The following is a 22,267-nucleotide window of genomic DNA, read 5'->3' on the forward strand; positions in this document are numbered from 1 at the left end:
CTATACCAGCAATGTATTTTTGTAGTATCTAACAGTAAGTGTATACCTGAGCTATACCAGCAATACTATTTCTTGTAGTACCTAACAGTAAGTGTATACCTGTGCTATACCAGCAATACTATTTCTTGTAGTACCTAACAGTAAGTGTATACCTGTGCTATACCAGCAATACTATTTCTTGTAGTATCTAACAGTAAATATATACCTGTGCTATACCAGCAATACTATTTCTTGTAGTACCTAACAGTAAGTGTATACCTGAGCTATACCAGCAATACTATTTCTTGTAGTACCTAACAGTAAGTGTATACCTGAGCTATACCAGCAATACTATTTCTTGTAGTACCTAACAGTAAGTGTATACCTGTGCTATACCAGCAATACTATTTCTTGTAGTACCTAACAGTAAGTGTATACCTGAGCTATACCAGCAATACTATTTCTTGTAGTACCTAACAGTAAGTGTATACCTGTGCTATACCAGCAATACTATTTCTTGTAGTACCTAACAGTAAGTGTATACCTGAGCTATACCAGCAATACTATTTCTTGTAGTATTTAACAGTAAATATATACCTGTGCTATACCAGCAATACTATTTCTTGATGATTTGTTGTTGGTTTGAGTGGAATGTTTGACACTCTGTGGTTTAAAATGAGCAGCTAAAGCTAATATTAATCTCATAATAGACTTCAAATTACCATCCACAATATCTGGAAGTAAAACATATAGCCATAATTGTATTTATATCTGTTAATGATTTTGGTCATCATTGTAGGTGTATCTGTATAAGTTAAAAATGTACTTGCTAGAAACAAAAGTGACCTACAGTTGGTAGTGTCCTAGGATTTCACCTTCCAGTCACCCTGGGCAAGTGTAATTTTGAAGAGTGAAAGTTGATTAGTATGCCCCTTTTCCTTTGGCAAGTAGAAAGCATGAATTATTTATAGGATCTGTTAAGTTTTGGAAAGTTAATCCATTCAGAGTTTTCCCATGTAAACCTAAAATTTTGAAAATCCTAGAACACTGAGTTGATAGCCACTGTTTTTTTATAGAGAATCCGTAAGAAAAACCTTACAAGTGCTAACAGCCAAACTTAATAAGTACAAATAGTAGTATAGCTGTATAACTAATGTCTGTTTATACATTTTGATTTGTTGTTTGTAACCCTTTAACTAACCATGAAGAGAACCATTTTAGTCATTGCTAGTACTGTTGCATAAAACTAGTTAAAACTTGCTAAATCTATAAAGTCTATTGACTGAAGTCTAAGTAATAACTCAAGCCATTTGTTTTTGTTGACCTTTTACTTCATGAACATAAACCAAACACTGCAAGGCAATAAGGTCCTAAATGGCTTTATTATGTACTATATCCCTACTGAAAACTGTTACCATACAATCATGACAATAATGGTTAATGTGTTTGTGTTTAAAAAAAATGTATCTCTCTAATATAGCAATACAGTGGCGTGAACGCAATGAACTTCAGTAAACAATGTTAAAGGTAGACAAACAGACCCAATTTAGCACCATATACATGTACATAAAATTATATATACTCATAAAATAGTCATAAATATCATTTTCATAGTATTCACATTAAGTGCATTAAGAATGTCTTAAAGATTCAAACAACAAAACAATGGCACTTATTCAAAAAATATTTTATGATCAAAATAATTTATGTTGAAGTTTAAATGTACATTATAGATGTACAATGTATCAAAAATTGGCACATTAACTTGATGTCTATTGAAAAATAAAATACATGTACCAAGTAAATAAATTTTCAATTTACAATGTAGAAAAATCTTTCTATGGCTAAGAATTGCAGTAGGGGATCCAGAAATTCCAAAAAGAAATAGGGGGTGCATACTGGATTCAGAGAGGCCCTGCTCCAGTGATTTACGTTTTTTTCTACAGCAATTTTTTTAGTATAAGAGGTGGTCCAGTCCTTCCTCCACCCTTTCCCCTTGGGATCTATTTATGAATTGTAAAGCTATGCTGAACATACAATGTATGTCCCATGAGCAATCTTATTTTTTCTTTTATACAATTTGGAGAATTCAATGGCAGATCCAAAGAATCACCTAAGGGAGACAGTAGGAATTAAAAATCTTTGTAAAACACTTTTTAATGTGTGTATATACACACAAAAATGTGTTATTTTCATAAATTTTCAAATTTCCCTGGAGCACCCTTGGATCCACCTGTGGAAGTATATTCCTTCAATTTTGTATCTTCATCATGCCATCATACAGTACAGTAGCACTTATCAAACCAATAAGAGGTAAAATGGAGAACTTCCATAACAGGATTAGACATTCTTATTTATATTCCATTTCATTTCAAAGATGCAATTAAGATTTCTTCCCATGATTACAACTACTGTCATAAAAAAAGTTTCAAGTATACTTTGAAAACAGGAAATCATAAAATAACTCATTTATACTTTTAAAAAGCAAAACAATAAAAATACTTAGATGGGAAATGGGATGCTGAAATAGTTTTTATCAGATACATGTATTGATTATATATAAATTATAACAAGTGGTATAAAACAATGTACATTATTCATTAAATGTAAAATAAAATAAAATTAAACTGTTTTCCATTCTTCCAATGATGAAAACGCTCTATGATAGTAAATTCAGTTTGGAATCTAGGGTTATCACATGTAAAAGAACGACACAATCGTCTGCTCAAGTCAGATAAAATTACAAAATTTCTGGAGCCTTGGTTACTGCATGAACTTATCCTGAGAAGAATTTTATATTGCACAAGTTTACAAGTGCAATATACATTCTACAAGGGATAATATTCTCCAGTATTCATGCAATAACCCTTTTATTGTATTGCAATATACATGCAATTTAGTCTTGTCATGGATAACGTCACAAATTTTAACTACATTTGCACTAGTGCAATATGGAAATTTATTGCATGCTGATGTTGCTATGTTTCTATAGGGAAATTATATTGCTATATAATAATATCAGTTATTATTTTTATCCTACAGATAGATAAATAAATAATTATTAATTTAAATCTCAAGGTATCATTGAGTGAAAAAACATTACCAGTGTAAGGAATTTTAAATATGTACAAAGTACACCTTAAAAATTTAACTGACAGTTCAGAGGAGTTGTGCTTACAAGGTACAATGTGCAATGGAAAGACAGACAGACAGACAGACATATACAGAGAGTCAGTCAGCCACGATGATTCCTCTTACCCCCAAAACATTTGGGGAGGATAACAAAGTTTTCCATAGAAGTAAGAATCACTACTTCCGTCTCCTCACAAAAAATTGACAACAAACCAGCAGCTTCTAGAATGTCTATCAGTACAAGGGATCAGAATATGGTGACATTCATGAGTTTGTATACATGTTCATATAATTTATATTGCAACTGTTTAATTTGAGAAGTACAAATGTAATAATGATACTGTTGTCATATTTTCATAATATCCAGCATCTTTCAACTGGGAAAATAAGCAACTTTTTTCTCTCACCTAATTTGGGAAATTCGGAATAACGGTACATATATATAACCCTGATTTTGCAGTTATCCATCACTTAGACTACCAATTAGGAAACTTTCATTAAGAAAAATAGCTTTACATTTACATGTATTTCCAAGGTAATTTAAGGCAAATATTGTAGCTTTTTATTGACTGGACATTTACAAGTGATATACTGTCATTGACTGAGTACATTTATTTTTTTTTGTAATAGTATTCAATTTAACTTCTTGTAATGTCACAAACATGACATTGTGTAAAAGTTGCCAAGATGTCATCTGTTTTAAATCTAACTTGGGTTCTTTTCATGCATAATAATAATAATAAAGGCAATAACAGTGCACTAACTTGACAAGACTTTGATACACAAATTCAGCTTGTAGCTTCACACTTCTTTTGCAATTTTGATATCCCAATAGGTTTTAAGCACTATAGACAAAATCAGTTAAAATGTACCTTTTGGATTAGTATGATGCATTCTGATTCTGTTAGTTGTCATGTAATGTAAGATTCTCTCTATATTTTCCCTCATTTCAGTGACAGACGAAGGACAATAATGAACACCACTCAAAGTCTCACCCCCTGAAAAAGACGTGTTAAAATTATATTATGTACACATGTACATGTAGCATTTAAACATTCTGAAATTACATGCATAGCCATGGTCAGATAAATATGGGAGCCTTTCATGTCACAGAAAAGGGAGATGGATTTATTTTGGTCGGTTTCTATTACAAGCATGTTGAAGCCTTGGCTTCTTGAAATACATTGCAGCTACATGTACACCACCATGGCCACTGACATATATATAATATAGAACCGAAACAAATGTAACAGGATACCATAAAACACTACTTAGTCCTTTCCTGAAACACACACATAATATTTAAAATTGTCAAGACAAAGTACATGTATATGTATGTATACATTTTCATATGTACAAAATTTTATGATAACTTGATATTGTGCAACTAAACCTTAAAGCACAAAGGATGCAATAATGAGTGCATATATAGCTATTGAAAATCTACATGAGCCCCTCTAAGTTTTTGGTAGGGGTAGAAAAATAAAGAGAAACAAAAAAAGATATACACATATCGCAAATTGAAATGATCATGCACTGGAGATATCATGCACTGGAGATGACTGTTCACAGTTTAAGTTGTTCCAAAAACAACATTTTTTTTATAAAAAAAAAACAAATAATATTAAAAAGTTATAATTAATCTTAAATGTACATGTAGCATACTCTTGGTGATTTGTATCATGGTCTTTGAAACTTGACTCTACATTTTTAAACTATTCTTATACAATGTAATGTATGATTGTACAAAAAAATGTACATATTCATTTGTTGTGCGTGTACAAGTAACCATCTGTTTTCCACAAATGTTACTATTGTACAATTGTACATGTAGAATATTGAACATTGTACATTCTATCTTCTGTGTAAACTTTTTTTTCTACAGAGCTATTATACATGTAGCTTAACAGGATGTGTGTCCTTACTAAACCTATAGGGAGCTAAGACTCGTGATTCAGACCTCTTTATACTACTTGATGACAATCCATATTTTTCATCGTATTCTATGGAAATGATCCCTGTAATCCTGAACTTTGTGAAATTTTTAGCATATGTACTATGGAGATATTCACAATCCACAGAGCGTAATTTGCAGTCAACATTCATAGAAAAAAAGGAAAATCCATATAAATAACCCCTCTGGTGATTTTTTTAGTTTGAAACTGTTCACACTTCAATATACAATGTACATTGTACTTACCAACTATCTCAATGAGCTCAATGAGAGCAACACCATCTTTCATATCATTGCGTAGATCTTCAATAAGTCTCACTCCTGGTTTCTTCTTTAGCTGGGAGTTTACCCATGCAACATAGGCCTGTAACTGTTGCTGAAAATATAAAAAAAATTATCATGAACTGACTGAGTATTACTCATCTGATAAATGTAACATTTCATGTACATTTACATGTACATGTAGTTTGCTACAGGTAAATGTACATGTATGTGCAGTATTGCAATTATTGATACATGTACACTTTGTACATCACATAGTCTTTCAATTTAATCAACCAAAACCATTACATAGACTTAAAATATTTCTTACCATTTATGAGCATTCAATGAAAGTTCAAATGGTAAGACTGAATGATTTAAATAAATCAAAATGAGACAAAAATGGAATATGTCATGTAACTCAATGTGGAAACATTGAATTAACAAAGCAATCAATATTTAGATTTGAGACCGTAAATCAAGGTCGTAACACTGACAATGGCCAATACCATCAATAACAATACCCCCTGAGACTCTGGTCAATCAAAATAAACCCTACAGGAAGATTCAATTGTAGTAAACCAATCGTTAATTAAAAACTTAAGAGTTATTAAATACATCATAGATGTATAAATCTATGGTTACATGTACCAGTATGTATGCATAATGCTTCTTTTAATACTGATATGATTTTAATATATATGATTTTGAAATCATAAGATTACATGTACAGTACACAGTACAATGTAAATGTAGATGTATAATTGGTATGTTAAATACTACTGCATGTTGCAGCACGACTCCCCACCTTAAATGAAACATCAGTTATGTCCTGTTATACAATGTAGTGGTAGCATCATTTAAACACATTTTAAATATTAAAATACAAAATATAATTCATGATTGATTATCTATTAGAAATTCAATTAACAAATGCATTTACATGTAGTATGTCTTGTACATGTACATTACAAGCACTCCATAAAATTCACCATGTACATTGTAGATAGTCATACAAGTACTGATGTTCAAGTACACATACCACACTGAAAAGGTCAAAATGTTAAAGGATTTCTATTGGAAGTGAAAGTTTTCACAAGGAAAATTCTAGACATTGAAATACACTTACAAATCCCTTGTTTATGTTATGTGATACAATTAAGCTACTTGTTTGAAATACATTCCTTTAAATATTTACTTGATTTAATCCAATTTCTTTTGATTAAATTGCTTTATAAAAGTAAAACACAAAATCCTTGCAACCTTTCTTTCCCAATTTACACATTTTAACCAAACATAACAAGTCTTTAAATAGTTCAATAGGATTTTTTCCTTAAGGACTAAAATGCTTTTGTCCCAAACAATAATAGAGAACAAACAGCTTTATTTTCTAAATAAACATAACTGCCGAATTTACTTTCAATACTAATGGCAGGCTGAATTGACCCTTCAGTGGTATGAAGACTTTGTTCAGATTTTGGGACTCCATTTAAATGACTGTGCATTGTATTGCTAGGGATTCTAGTGTTCCATTCCCAACCCATTAAACTACTTTCAGGGTTAAAGGGTTATCTCATTTTTGTTGGTTTACAATACTTGATATTACATGAAATGGTTTGAACTGGTTCATTTTCAAACTTAATCTTATAGTTTCCCAAAACAAGCAAATATTTTGAAGAATTATAAGTATATTCAAATAGATTATAAGTATTAAGGGTTCCATTCAAAACTTTTAACATCAGGAGTGTTCAATTGATCTTGAACTTTAATATAAATCCACATTACTGTCCTATGTTATTTCATTACATTGTACAAGAGAACACTACATCACAGTAAGAAAGAGTTATGGAGAATACTTGACAAATATATGTATTGTCTGTTGCTGTAGACTTCACAGCTTTGACCAGGTGTGCATCGTGGTCATTACCTTCATCATGACATACAGATGATAATTAATAACTTTCCAACAATACCTGGACTTGACAAAACGGGACACCTGAAGAGATCAATCTCATTATTTTCTGAAAAATCTTTCATACCACTGAACTTATTAAACATCATTCTTAGTAAATTTTAGACCCCAATAAATCATGGGCACTCCAATGAGTTTAAATTTTAGGCATACAGATGTACCAATCTATTGATTAAACTGGCTCACAGAATTTATTCAAAGAAATTAAAGTTACATTGTATAGTTGTATTTGTTCACTATTACATTGTAACTATCTTTCTTTTTGGTTGAACATTTTTATTTCATTTTCATGTAGTTTAATTACAATATCATGACACAAGTTAAGAAATAGCCGTATATGTGTAATTTGTACAATTTTCAAATGTACATGTACAATGAAAGCAGATGTACTAACAAATGTACAATTAAATGTACATTTTGTAAATCTGTTATATGAAAAATGTGAATACAATGTCCTCACTTTGTAATGCATGTAATGGATGGGCATACAGATTCCATAATACACTTAAGGGCTATACTTCTGTGACCCTTAGCCAATCCTCATAATGAACAAAAAAATTCATTGGTTTGGTAATTTATGCTATATAATGCACTAAACAGAAATATCTTGGCATAATTTTACCAACCAAAAAGATTTTCACTGGTCTTGGGCTGGTGGTCTAGTGATTACTTATTTACAAGTACACATATATGTACATGTATATTTGTACATGTATTTCACAGACTGTCCTCTTTTTCTTTAATTCTATCTAGAAAGGACGCGGTAAAGTGTACTACACTATACGTATGCTCCTAATGCGGTAAACTGTACTACATTATATGTATGCTCCTAAAGGCAGTTAAATGGTAAAAAGTTAAATGAAAAAGTTCCATGTCAATGAATATTAAGGATCTGATATGCTGATCATATGCATTTTGTACTACATGTACATGTATGTGCCAAAATAAAAAAAAATATTAGAATGGGGGTGAAGGTGTATAGGGATAAAAATGAATATTTAACACTTTACATTTTTGTTGATCAGTTGGTAACAGCACAGAGATACATGTACATGTAGATAAAGTAGTTTTGGACTTAAAGCTAAAAGCTACTTTTGAATGACTTTTCACAACAATGACATTGAGACCATAAGCCGAGTACTGAAGCACATCATTTGAAGCAAGGTTTTGATGGTGACATTTTGGACAAAATGCATACATGTAGTACAGAGGCCAAAAGTCCTATCACATTAGTACATTGATACAGATATAAATGTCAAAAATGTGTTTGTGTAAGGAGGCCACAAGTAAAAGTGACCTTCAAAGGTTCAAATTAGAAAAGTTTAGGAGAGAAATTGACTTCTCTATAGTTGGTCATAATCTTCATTTGCAATGAAGATCAAGAGACAGCTCCTTTTCTCAAACACTACAGTGTACATGTACATGTAGTTATGAAAATAAGTACAGATGTCATACATGTACATTTATAAAGCCAATCTTGAATGGCTGTACTAGATAGTTATTTCTTTAGCTACATGTAACATGTACAATGTACATTTGTGGTGAAAATAGTGGAGATCTTTTTCACTTAGCATTGCTATTTCATATACAAAATGCAGGTCTAGGATCACTGAGCTTGATTTGCTCTCCATTCCCCTGGATAAGTTTGTCTGCCTGTTTTTTTAATGCATTATACGAGGAAAAAAAATAATGAGCCTGATGATTAATTTACGATTAATTTTCAAGAGTGGAACGGCTGTTGGTGGTGGCGACAAAGCTTCCATGCAGTAAATTTATATTTTTAATCTATGCAAATCCATATAATATCTTTGATTCACGTTTTTTCTTTCTTTTCACATTTACAAATGTACATGTACATGTACAAATATAGTTACAGCACCGTCTTTAGATCAAGCAATTCCAGGTACATGTATAAAATTCAAGTTACCAGTCAAAACTTGTCTTACCACTCACTTGATTCTGAAGTATTTTTATTGATCTGAATATTTTTGCAGGAGAAACAGTATTTTTATCTAACATGTAAGAATGCTGAAGGATTTTCCATGAATGTTTGACACCAGATGCATTTCACAAGAATTCTGGATTCATAGAGGACACCTAGGTTGTTTCCAGAGAAGGCTTTATACTTAAACTGAAGCAGTTTCCCTAGACCAACACTTTGACTAGAAGAATGCACATTATATTCAAATACTTGTACTGCATGCAGTATAATCTTACCCTCCACTCCATCCATGATTTTGATCCCTCTTCATCTGGTGATTTTGCCGGGGAAGCCATGATTATCAACTTACAACTTTTAGAAAAAAAGACACATATTACTTCCCATTAAATATCACATTTCATCTAAACACCCAACAGGAAAGGATTGTTAGTTTTCTTAGGAAATGTGCATCCTGCCTCTTGTCCTACTCCAATCATGGTGTTACATTGTTGTGATAGAAGAGCCCTTCAAATATAAATTATTCCTATTCTTGCAAAATACGTCCAGAAATGAATACTTAATTCACCACAAAAAAATATATTCCATGCGAGTATCAAATTACGAGTACAAAAATTCAAAATGTCAAACTATGAAAATCGATCGATCTTACAGACCATCCATACACACGGCGAAATATGTTTTTTACAACATGTAAAGCACTCCGGTTGTTATGTATGTAGGGGAGATGATGGTTTAAATAAACACTGTGATTCGCATAACACTCCTATACATTTAAAAGTTCGGGTACATGCATTTTGCAAAATGTAAACAAATCATTCGCAACAACTTGTATCCGCTAGACGGCGCCTTGTTAAATGAATAATCTTTAAATTATAGTTTCAAAACAACATTTAATGAATCCATACATTTGAATGTTTAAAAATAACTATCATAACAATTATACAATAATGTTAATTTATCTAAATTAAAATAATTATCATTTACAGATGCTTGCTGAATTTGAAGATTAAAACTGTTTAATATCTAAGACTGGTGGGAAAAGACCTGATAAATTTCCGGAAACACATTCAAAGTAATTTAATTCCCTTAGTAATCTATGTAAGAACAAGGGGTTCCCAAGAGCCTGAATCGCTCACCTGGTTAATTTTTTGCCTTATATGGCCACTATCTCTATCAATCGAGTATTATAGTTTTCAAGATATTGACTAAAACTGTAAAAAAAAAAAACCGTCATTTTTCAGCTTTCAATAGTAATAACTCTTACATAGAGTCGTCTGACAACTTTGATCCCTTGGAGACTATTGTATAGGCCATAATAAGTATCATTTCAGTAACTGAATTTGGCTAAACCTAACGATTTAGCAGATATATTTGGAAAAATAATATCTGACCCCTATGTTCTATATTTATAAACGGCAGCCATGTTTTCAAGGGTTTGAAGTAATATGCGAAAAACTAATTTCTGACCCCTACGTTCTATTTTTAGTAACGGGAAGCCATGTTTTCAAAGATTCAAAATCCCTGATCAGCTCAATGCAGAATACCCCAAGGAACATTCAGACCAAGTTTGGTTCCAATCGGTCGAGTAGTGTCAGAGGATAAGATTTTGAATGAAATAACATTAAAAATATAAAGAAACGTCGAAAAAGGGCAAAAAATCCAACACGGCTGAACAGATCAAAACGAAAATTTGACCAAAGGTAGATATCATCATAATGAACACTTTTAAACATGTCGGAATTTATCTAAACTTAATGGTGAAGAAGTATGCGAAAAACAAAATGTCTGGCCGCAATATTCTATTTTTATAAACAGCGGCCATGTTTTTCGACAGATCAATAATCCCCACATCAGTTCTGTGACGACGACGGACGCCAGGTGATGGCAATAGTTCAAGTTGCCTTTGGAGATGTGAGCTAAAAAAACATCGACAACACAGATTTACATCCATATTTAAAATCACAGTTGGGATCATTTAAATGTCAGCGACACATTTAATGATCGACGTGTTGTTCTGACAAATTATCACTCAGAACTGGAAGTTATCTTTCTAAAATTCTTTTTACTGCAACCATTCCTTTAATGATCTAGCGTCAGTTAATGCAAGGATCTTTATAGGAACTCATTGGTTAATGTGATATTTTTTTTATATATATGAGTTGCAACGAGCAGTCCTCTGCTATCACCAACTAGACAATAAAAGCAAAAAAATATATCAAGACGTATAAATAAAAAAAATATGCATTGGTTAAGACAGTGAGTGTTACACGTAAGAGTACCACAGTATCAAAAAAGCTATCGATTCTGCTGACAGTCAAACATTTATATAGAACATTTTGGTCTGAAGTACAGATTGCAGTGAAGAATGTTCACTAAGTGTAAGTTGGTGACAATCGGCATAAGTTATACTCGTATCGTGGTCTGACTCTGGAAAATTGATACTGCCATAGTCCACCATAGATTCGATTGAACTAAGCTTAACAGAATGGCGAATGTTTGATAACTGTGGTTGGTTTTTAGACCTTAAGTAAAGGCTACCTGCACGACACCGTCACTTTCTACTCTACTTACCTTAACGAGGTTTCAGGGGCGGATCCAGGATTTTGTGAAGGGGAGGCGCAATTAAGTACAAGAATCAGTATAAAAGGAAACCAGATTATGACATGTTGAATGAATGAATATGATAAATTGCCATATTCAATACAATATTTAGCTTTTTGGGTTTTTTCTTTGAAAAAAAAGGAGGGGCGTACGCCCATAACTCCCTCACCTCGATTGGCCTGGGGTTTTAACGTCCTTGATGTATAGCGCTATAAACCTAAGTTTATCGGAAATGCCTGTACAAAATCGGGACCATTTCGGCGGTTTCCAGCTGATATTGCTATTTGTTATACGGATTTTCCATTTTTTTACTATTCTTTTGACTATTGTCTAGAGTTTATCAGTTCGGTAATTTTTGCCTGGTTCTTATATAGAATGGTAAAAAAATAACTGAATCAATCGATTTATATATCTTTTTTATAGTTAAGAAATGACAGTTACACATATTTTTTTCGTTCTATGGAGGAAACAACCTCAGTCACCTGGTGCATATAGCAGGTTATTTTGCAGTGTGCAGTAAGTGTGCACTACGGGCATTGAGGTCATTTCGAATAGACCGAAAAAATTTAACAGTCATTCATTATAATTTTATTTTAGTATCAACATTTCAGAAATAAATCGGCAAAAATGTTGACATTACAAAATTTCATTTGGTCTGTGAGGTGACGGACATTTTTTTATCCAGGCAATCAGAAAGCGTGATCATACATATTGCATGCATCTCATAGTGTAAACATCAGTCACATCTAAACAAGACCTGTTACTAAGAATCCAAATTATTTGGAATCTCCTTTACAAAACCTCAGAAGGATTCTAAGTGTGATTATATTGAAACATCAAATTGTTATGCTGGCATTAAACATGCTGAATATTTTATAGTTTCCGTCGCTTCAAGGAGGATATGTTCTCATCACCTGTGTATACACCTGTCCCTGTCCAGGTGTGTCGTGTCTTAAGACATACATTTCAAGGATGTCTTGATCCGATACGAAGACAAGTTAATTATAGGGGTTATACTGACCAACCTGATAATTATAGATAATTAAAGAAATGGAATTTTCATGTTGTCCAGGTACATGTTTACAAGAACACGAGCTTAATCTTCTGGTAATGTGTAGATAATGGTAAAGTTCTGGATAAAATTGTACTAGACGCAGAAATTAAACTTACCCATACAAGTCCTTACTACCGTTTAATGTGAAAGTTATGACTATTAGTTCCAAATTATTATTGACAGGACGGATGCTAAAGCTTTAAATCAGGGTTGCCATCCAAGGGATCGCTATTGGACAAATCTAACCTCAGTAGACCCGGTTGCAAAAATTAAAGAAAAAGGCGACAAGTTGCATTTTAAATGCAAAAAAAAAAAACACATGCAATATTTCTTTGCTCATAACGTTAGGTCTAGAGAGGAATGTGAATTTATTAGAACACTTCAAGCGTAATAAAAAGCCATTATTATATTGTTTACTTTGAAATTTCTAATCTTCAAACAATAGTATCGATTTGACTTTCAGCAGAAAGAAATTAAACAACGTTATATGTGTCACATGTCAAGCTATTCGTAAAATTTTAATGTTCACCGGGTTGTAGAGTCGTTAAGAAACGATTTAAACGCAACAAACACAATGATAATTGTTGAAAAAAAAAACAGCCCACAAAAGGAGAAGTTATTGCATTGATATAAAACCAATCAATGGAGCGTACTTATATAGAATATTCAGAAATTTTGAGTTACTCGATATATATATTCGGATAGCAGAGTATTAATTATTTAACCCAAAATCAACACGCAAGTCGAAGGAGTACCCTCAAGATACAAGATCATGTAAAACATTAAATCATCTATCCTTTCATATATTATTTATTTTTCATTACACTTAATTCACAAATCACTTGGAACAAATTGTTTCCATTTTTCTCCACAAAAGAACTCGACCAACTAACAATCAAACTATCGAATAGTTCAATAGATTAAATACTGATTTTAAATACCAACTTACTTACTGGAGTATTTATCAAATATTTCATTGTTTGGACTCTTGAAATGTATAATTCAATTAAATGGTTAAAATAATTTTGGGGTACAGGGGGATTTTGTCGATCTGCATGCAGTTATGTCAGTCATGACTATTAATACACACAAGCACTTTTATTCACATGTATTGTCATTTTTTTCATTGAAATATTTGGTCGAATAATGTTATTGCATTTAAGGTAAATTTCTGTGGTATGTCCATGAATCTGTATGCAGAATCTTATTATGATATTTCTACCACCTACTTATAACGAAATTAAGTAAATTTTCTTCATACGGTATTAGCCCCCTTTTATCCCTATCTTTCTGGTGCACATCCCTACCATTTCCCATAGTCATTTTCACTGTCAATGTCCAATTAATCATTTGTTTTTAAAATTTGTTTTCCCTTTTATATAGTTTCAATATCTGTAAAGAAGATAAAACATTCTTGCCTTTTTTTGAGTGACATTTTTCCCAGAATCTGATGTTGTATTTCCACTCTTCAAACTTTCCAGAGTTGAACTAGATGAATCTGAATCCTGCTCCGTTACTGGTGCTGAAGGGCTGACCAAGGGTGATTTCAAAGACGTTCGCGTTCTTGAAACATTCGGCGTTTTGGATTTCACATGACTATTTATTCCCGGTTTAAGAATTTTAAGTTCGATTCCTTGTTTTACTCTTGGAGATAACCGTGATTCTACACTACTAAATGAGCCTTTCTCTCCTACAATCACAGTAGATCCTTGTATGTAAGTAGTATTAATTCCCTTTCCATTATTTTTCGATTTAATCGAACCGTTTTGTAATTCCATATGATAGTTGTTGAAAACATCTCCCTTTTCTTTGACTTGTGAACCAGAAATTTTCACTTCGTTTAAATCCATCTTGATAATGATTCCTTCATCATGAACTGACCACTGACTAATAAAACCGACAAACCAATAGAAATGTGTGGCATGTAGCGCTAGATATACGACACTTGCAATGGGTCAGAATAGTGATTAAAATGAGATGATCTCTGATAATTTGTGCAGGACGTCACAATTGAAAATGTATCGGCAAGTCGTCGTGGGTCGGAAATCAACTGTGTTAGAGTAAATAAAGCGATAGTATCAATAAAGTGAGGATCACAATGGGATATTCGCAATTAAAATAAAATGTTATGCTAGTCAAAAAATGACATTTTTTCTAATTTTATGCTCACATTTATTTATTTTATTACCCATTTATATCTTTAACAATGGAAGTGTCAAATTGATAAAAAAAATATCAACATGTTATTCATAATTGTATGGATTAGTTAGAGACATGTAAGCTTCTTATTGTCAAGCAATAACAAAGAATTTATTCAGGTGGAAAAGAGATTGATTTCAAAACAGAACTCTCTAATGAAGACTACCCTGTAGTGATATATTTTTATAATTTGTTAAAGGAACAATGATATTTCGTGTCCTTTTGTAATTTTGATCTTTCCTTTTGTAAATGTTTACTCAATTTTATTGACTTGTCATTCAAAACAATAGGTTTGCATTCAGTACGTATAAAAAGGGGTGTTTACTAACACAGAGTGTCAATGTGTTATATCTATACGACAATCAAGAGGAAATGTTTGATAGGTATTTGTAGAAGGTTTCGAATATATGTGGTATAATTATATGAAATTGAAAAATGAAACACGAACTAGCAACTATGACATTTCAAAATAGAATAAAATCTAATTTTTCACTCAACCTATTTTTTAAGTCGTTAATATTGTTAGTGACTTCTTGCACTCGTATTTTCAGTACTTCATATTCGCATCATCTTCCCAAGTCAGGGTTTTGAGTCTACTGGGAGGATGTAATCGCATATGATTTGCATGATTATATATTTATACTCCACGTGGTGTTGCAGATCTGTGCCGTGTTTACCGCCATAGCGTCATAGTTGTAGCTTCATACTAGATAAAAATTATCCTCTTAAATATCATACATGTGTGTTGTACGTGTGTTTCTTGCTTGTATGAGAACGGGAAGTCTACATGAAATGATTGGTTAGCATTGAACATTACCCAGTTTCCGATTCAGACACAGGTGGCCGTTACAAGACTATATATAGGTCATATGCACGAGCAGGGCCCCAATATCTACATGTATGAATATTCATTGCCTGTTGTTTAATCTGGTTCCTAATCTTGTTCCCTTGTCAATCAATATCATAAGCGACACAAAAATCGCTATGTACAACGTAACTCTTTTTAAAGATATCATACACGTCTCAACGTGTTTTTTTTTTTTTTCTTTTTTTTTTTCTTTTTTTTTTTTTTTGCTTGTATGAGGACGGGACGTTTACATTAAAAGATGAAATGATCGGTTAGCGTTGAATTTATGTAATATTACCCAGTTTCCAATTCAAACACAGGCTCATTATAATTGACTTTATATATGTCATATATATTATCAGGACCCCGATATCTATATCTGTAGCCATTGCCAGTTAAGGTTACATACCACCAGTTCAACCAATGAGCTTTCAGAACGTACGCAAAAAAGTCTTACTCAAGTTTTAGTGCACTTGTGTTATGTTGCTGTGGAAAAAGTGCACATCAAATCTGCACAAGTGAGCTTGTGTTTGGCAGGGAATTATATTTCCTTTATTTCTACATAAAATGGTCACTGTAACTTACTGAATTAAATATTTTTATGAGTAAATTCTGCATGAAGACGCCTTTTTTTTAAATGTAGGGGAATTCCCATTCTATTTTAAGCTCATTGTCTTCTAAGAGCCGGTGTCGCACTGCAAGGTAGTAAACCCCACATAATATTTTCAGGGCTATTAGTGTACACATGCAGCTTTCAGGTCTCAGTATCGTATTAATTTTCCCATAGACTTCTATAGTGAAGTGCATATTTTTAGGATTTTTTAAAAAATATGTAAATTGATTCAATAAAACTTTCACTTATGTAGCATTTCTAAGGACATGTGAAAAAATAATTTCCTGCAAAGAAAATAGGGTGAGTCCACGAAGATTGGACAGAAAAGTAGTCTTGAACTATAAATAGCCATTTTCCCTACTTTCACTTTCGTTTTGCACTCACCTAACCAACCTTTTCAGTGGAACATTTTTATGATATTATGTTAGATTTTCTTTTAAAAAAGTTCTTCATCTTACAGTGTGATGTTTGCTCTATTTTTTAAGTCATTGTTCATGTCTTTTGACAAAACATTAGTTTGTAGAGAGGCAAAAAGAAAATGCACTATATTTTTATGGCATCCATGTTTTGACGTACACCTGCTCAGGGATATGCAATACGATACTGGTACCTTCAGGTGATTATAGTCTTCTTTAGGTTAAATTTAAGGTAGAAGCTGCACAACTCATTGCACTTAGTGAAATTAAAATTGAAGCCTATGGGAAGTGGCATTAGTCGTCTGTAACCTTAATCCGGACACGGGTAATTGAAACTATTCGGATCATCATGGTTAAGAAAGAGTACGCAATCGTATCAAGGGAACGAAGATTTTAGCGGAAGTTTTATAGTATGCTACTAAGTATTCGGCATTTGGCGGGAAACTTTGGTCTATCATACCAACTGAAATACATAAATACCGTCATTAAAAAGTGAACACATTGTTTGTATAAGGATCATCAGAACATTTTAGGGCGTATTGAATTTAATGAGAATATATAGTCACAAATTAACATTGTCGCTATGGTCGGGGTTATTGCCTAGCAAAATGAAATATTCTTGTCTTCGTCAATTCAAATACATTCTGTTTAATAGGTTTCAATTGATGAGTGGGTGGACAGGAGGGTTCTTCTTCCCCGCTTCACTATTACACAGCCCGACACCTTTCATTTTTCCCCGATTTTTTGTTCCCAACCATAATCACCGCTTTCCGTATTTTTGACTCCCAGTTCCCGCCCCTTCAACCACTGCCTCCGGCCCCTCCCATTCAATCATACATGCCCATCCCCTTAACCTCCGCATCCCCACCCCCTGTTCCCCTTCCGTAGATAGTAGGTATTTGATTTGTACCACTTGTGTACTTCTATTTGCTGATCTTTTTCTGCATGAGTATGCGCACATAACCGCTACCATAACAAAATTTTACAACTTTTTCCGACGCAGTCGGTATACAGGGGCGTAGCTAGGCCTGTTTTAGTTGTACGCAAAATTACGGCGAGGGGTCTTGTGGGGGGTCGCTCAAGGCCCCCAGTGAGTCCGGCAATGCAAAGCCCTGAGGGAAACTCCTGAATTTTAACGATTTTGGAGCCAGTTTTTCCGAGCCTATACTACGTTCATGGTATGCATATGTGATGAATAACCTTTATTTCATCTAAAATGTGTTTTTTTTTTTTTGTTGTAGCTTTTTCCGAAAGTACCCAACTGTGTATTTGCGTATAGGCAGCTACGCCCCTGGTATAGTTTTGCTTTTTACCCTTTGACCTTAAAGACGCTCTTCCAAGGAAACGCATGTCGACTGATGGCGAATCTGTTTCTCGATTGGACACATACTGATAACTTAGTGGCGTCCGGAAAAAAACTGTACCGGAAATTGAAATTGCGTGCCATGTGTTATTTCCTGAATAGAATGTAGAAAATTATAAGTAAAGAGAACAAATTTTACATCGTCGGCTATCTTTTTTTAAGGATAGTAATTGTTGCGCTTATAGCCATGATAATGTCATATTTATAAAATCGTACAATAGTATAAATGAACAGTCTATAGTGTAGTATAGAAGATTCATAAATTTTTATCCGATCACTCGTTTGATAATTTCTCACTTTGAAAAAAAAGAGTATGTAGCAAAAGCCTGGTTGGAAAATCAGTTCATAAACTATTTTAAAACCTCTACTCATTTGGCCAACAGGGTGATTTAGTAAAAGTCGCGCAAATGTACTCATCACATTATACTTTTTTTACTTTCTGCCATACTCGCGTAAATGAATTCTGAAAAAAAAATGACCAAAAGTCGTCAGTTTTAAATAGGGTTTGTAAGTCTCGTTGTGGTTTCCTTTTCTTTACCGGAATTTCCGATGTAGAACGTATTTAAAACCGAAAACCGGCCTGCTTTTAAGTGTTTACTTCCGGGTACTCGAAACGCTGTATAACAATGCAAAATCTTCTATTTTATGTTTTTTTTCTTGATACCTTTATCATGTAGAAGTATATATTTGGCATTTTTATCGATATTTTTACACAAAAAGATGTTTTGCCCTTAACACTGAACTCAACGCTCTCTAAATGACTTATCTCCATGCTTTTGAATGGACGACCAGGACCCATTCTCGTGAAATCACGGGGTCACATGACGAGACTTACATACCCTGATGCCTCGTGCAGGTCCGGGTGTTAAAAGAATAGGCCTGCAGCAGCGCTAAGCTTGTCGTATAAGGCGACTAAATAGTGCTCAGAAACCTAGCCGGGGACTAGGCGCTCTGCCCACAGAGCAACTGGGATGTGTGCCCCAGGTGGTTGAATGGGGTACCCCTGGCGTGTTACATGCTGGGGTTGTCAGGCTATAATACGGAAAACCTGACCGCAAACCATAGTGGTGCATCGTGTTGGGAAAGATGCCACGTTCCTCGCACGTTAAAGAACCCTGCTGTGGTATTCGATAGGAGTAGGAACCTTTGCGCTCCGCCACAGGAGGCTTAATTGCCCGACCTTACCCATCCCTCCTTTTTCCAGTGGCAATCAAAATTTGTCGACCCTATTATCCTTGTGTCCCATCCTTTTTTTTCATTTCATGTTCATCGTCTGAATATAGCTGAAATATTGCTGCTCGGACGTTAAACCCCAACAAACAAACAAAACAAACATACCCTGATGGGTAGATTTTGAATTCCCCGCCTTATCGACTTTTATATTTTGGCGGTAACAATGTTAAATCTATTTTTGAAATCATAAAACGCCATCTATTGGGATTTCCCTCCAATATGGCGCGGTTGAGGTTCCCCGGTCGCCCTGGGTGTAGATTTGGCCGTTCAGGCATCAGATATGCTGCCGATGAGATCGATATCCTACAGGACCCAGTGTTGGCTTGGGTTGCCAATATCCACAGAGGTCTCCGACAATTTAGAGAACTTTGTGGGGAATCTGACGAGGTAAACCTCTTACTTCATTTCTCACCAAAACAAAATGGCTTCCTACGACGAAACTGTCAATAAAACGAACAGAATTCGTTTAAAATACTCTATCTTGGTGCTTGTTAACAATTATTTTATACATTCCCAATATGCATATACATTTTGGTTTAGATTTGTCTGAATACAAAGGCTTGTTTATTTCAATATTTACTTATAAATCGTTTTTAACGTGGGTTATATGGGTCACTTTGCATGTTTTTGTGTGGTGTAAATCATTTAGTGCTTTGAAGTTGACCCTTGTAAATTTCATCATGATTGTTGATGTTATCATTCACAGAAATAAGAATAAAAAAACAAATTTGGCTTATTTTTGGTATTCTTTATGACTTTAAGAAGCACTTGATATATTTTGAAATGAACTAGTAACAAAACCTGTATAGAGTATAGTATAGTAAATGTAAATGTATTTGTATTTTTCATAAATTGTACTTTTTCATTTGTGCATGTTGATGATGTAACTATTTCGATTGTGCACTGTCTTAAGATAGATGAAGTTTTACCACTGTCCTTGAGTAAAGAAAGTGGCTCCTTGAATTAGTAACAAAGTAAAGGCCTGTCACAAACATGTATTTGTTCATACACATTTCCAGTAAATGGTTATGACTCAATATCATATGTAATTTCACATAAGAAACATGATAATAAACTAAATAACCTAGAAAGAGGTACTGGAGTGGTGATATTCAAACCCTTTTATTTTGAATTACCTTGACTTCATGATTTGCTAATCAAATTCAGTAATTGATTGGCAATTCGTGTTGATTTTGTTCTCAATACTGAACAGTATACGGAAAAGTTCACTTCATCTTCTATTTTTGCATTTTGCATATGGTCCTACATGTATGGTGCAAGTATGATTATTTTTAGGGATATTTTAAGTGTCCTTTCTCAAGAGTGATCCTAAATTCTGTCTTGTAATTTACACATGTCAGCATATTAAAAGGTTTATGGTTTGACTTACAAATGATTTATTTTTTTTTATTTCCCTTAAACTACATATTGACAGTGTTCTAGGATTTTTGGTCAACTTGACTTGCAACGGGTAAGTGGCCCCCAAAAAATGACTTACCCAGACTTTATTTGAACTTACCCACATTGAAAGTAACATTTTAAAGACAAAATATGTGTCATATGATTTGGTAACAAGTGCAATCATTTCTAAAAAGCAGAGAATGTGATGTATTTTTACTGTCTGATTCTTATAAATGAATACACTTAGATGACAAGGCAATAACAATTTTGATTCTTCATCAGAGGGGGACTCTACCTCTTTCGAGGATGTGAACCCAATACTATGGAGATCTATTTTTATTTTGAATTTCCCACCGTTCAAACATTTAGTATTGTATTTAAAAAAAACTTTGCTGAGCATAACTGTTGAAAACTTGTATGGGAACTTTTATATTTTTATGACTTTTTACCCTTTAGTCACCTTTCTCAGACTCAGGTGCTCCATCTCCCCTAAATACATTTCATATTTATTTGCAAACAAATATATAATGATGAAAGAAACTATCCGTCTGTTCAAAACTACAAATTTGGAAATGAGGGTTTTTCTTTATTACTGTTTTCGGATCGAAAATTATTGTTTTCGCATCACGATCGTGTTTGACTTCAAAGGAAGAAAAGCAATCTAATTACAAGCACCAATAGGATCATGATGAATAAAAAAGCAAAATAAAACAATCAAGTTTTCTAAAGAATAAAACTTAAATTCTGCTGAAATAAATTCAGAAATAATTGCCACAGGTCGGAAAAGCAAGAACTCATTTTCAACGTACCCAAACTTTAAAATTGACTTCCCCAAGAGTAACCAAAGGTTCCCAAAGGACTTTCCCGACCTGAAAACTCACTTGCCACGGGTAACGGGTAATGGGAATCCTAGAACACTGATTGATTTTTAGATAGCTTGATCAAGTATTCTTTGTTTTATAGATGCTTTTTCTTTTAAATGTATATCTTGGATATTGTACAAGGATCCGGAAATGGTAAAAAATGTTGGTCATTGACAAATTTTGCAAATATTCAACAACTATTTTCCAATATCGGACATAAAAAAAATTATCAACCCTTATAAATTAGTCAGCGTGATTTTATTACTTTAGAAACATACTGTCTATCTGTCTCCTTATTGTTTATTGGAAATTATTTGACAGTTGTACGTTAATGTTAATATTGCCTATGTGCAGCTACCTGCAACTGCGGTTTTACCTGTAACTGATTAGTTGATTGCATAATTAAATTAACGCTACACATGCAGCACCATTGTGTA

At 33.3% G+C, this 22,267-nt stretch overlaps 2 protein-coding genes across 5 annotated transcripts in view; one reads left to right on the forward strand and one right to left on the reverse strand.

Annotated features, from left to right (window-relative positions):
* The window catches only part of LOC148616366 (dixin-like), a 33,549-nt gene extending 18,624 nt beyond the window's left edge, over positions 1-14,925 (reverse strand). Inside the window, exons 1-4 of one of the 4 annotated variants that reach the window (XM_088583317.1) lie at positions 14,314-14,925; positions 5,312-5,441; positions 3,984-4,109; positions 577-713 (exon numbers count right to left, since the gene is read on the reverse strand). In XM_088583317.1, coding sequence (XP_088439443.1) covers positions 577-713; positions 3,984-4,109; positions 5,312-5,441; positions 14,314-14,745 — 825 coding nt within the window. In that variant the 5' untranslated portion in view covers positions 14,746-14,925. Of the gene's footprint in view, positions 1-576; positions 714-3,983; positions 4,110-5,311; positions 5,442-9,515; positions 10,100-14,313 lie in introns of those variants that run through there. The other 3 variants (XM_088583316.1, XM_088583320.1, XM_088583318.1) reach the window with 3 other exon arrangements.
* Positions 14,926-19,758: 4,833 nt separating this feature from the next.
* The window catches only part of LOC148616367 (histone-lysine N-methyltransferase 2A-like), a 49,907-nt gene continuing 47,398 nt past the window's right edge, over positions 19,759-22,267 (forward strand). Inside the window, exon 1 of the mRNA XM_088583321.1 lies at positions 19,759-19,953. Within this exon, the coding sequence (XP_088439447.1) occupies positions 19,786-19,953 (168 nt within the window). The 5' untranslated portion in view covers positions 19,759-19,785. The remainder of the gene's footprint in view (positions 19,954-22,267) is intronic.

Source organism: Perna viridis, chromosome 5 (assembly GCF_037379345.1).
Source record: "Perna viridis isolate PV_CMFRI_1.1 ecotype Kerala chromosome 5, ASM3737934v1, whole genome shotgun sequence".
Taxonomy (NCBI): Eukaryota; Metazoa; Mollusca; class Bivalvia; order Mytilida; family Mytilidae; genus Perna; species Perna viridis.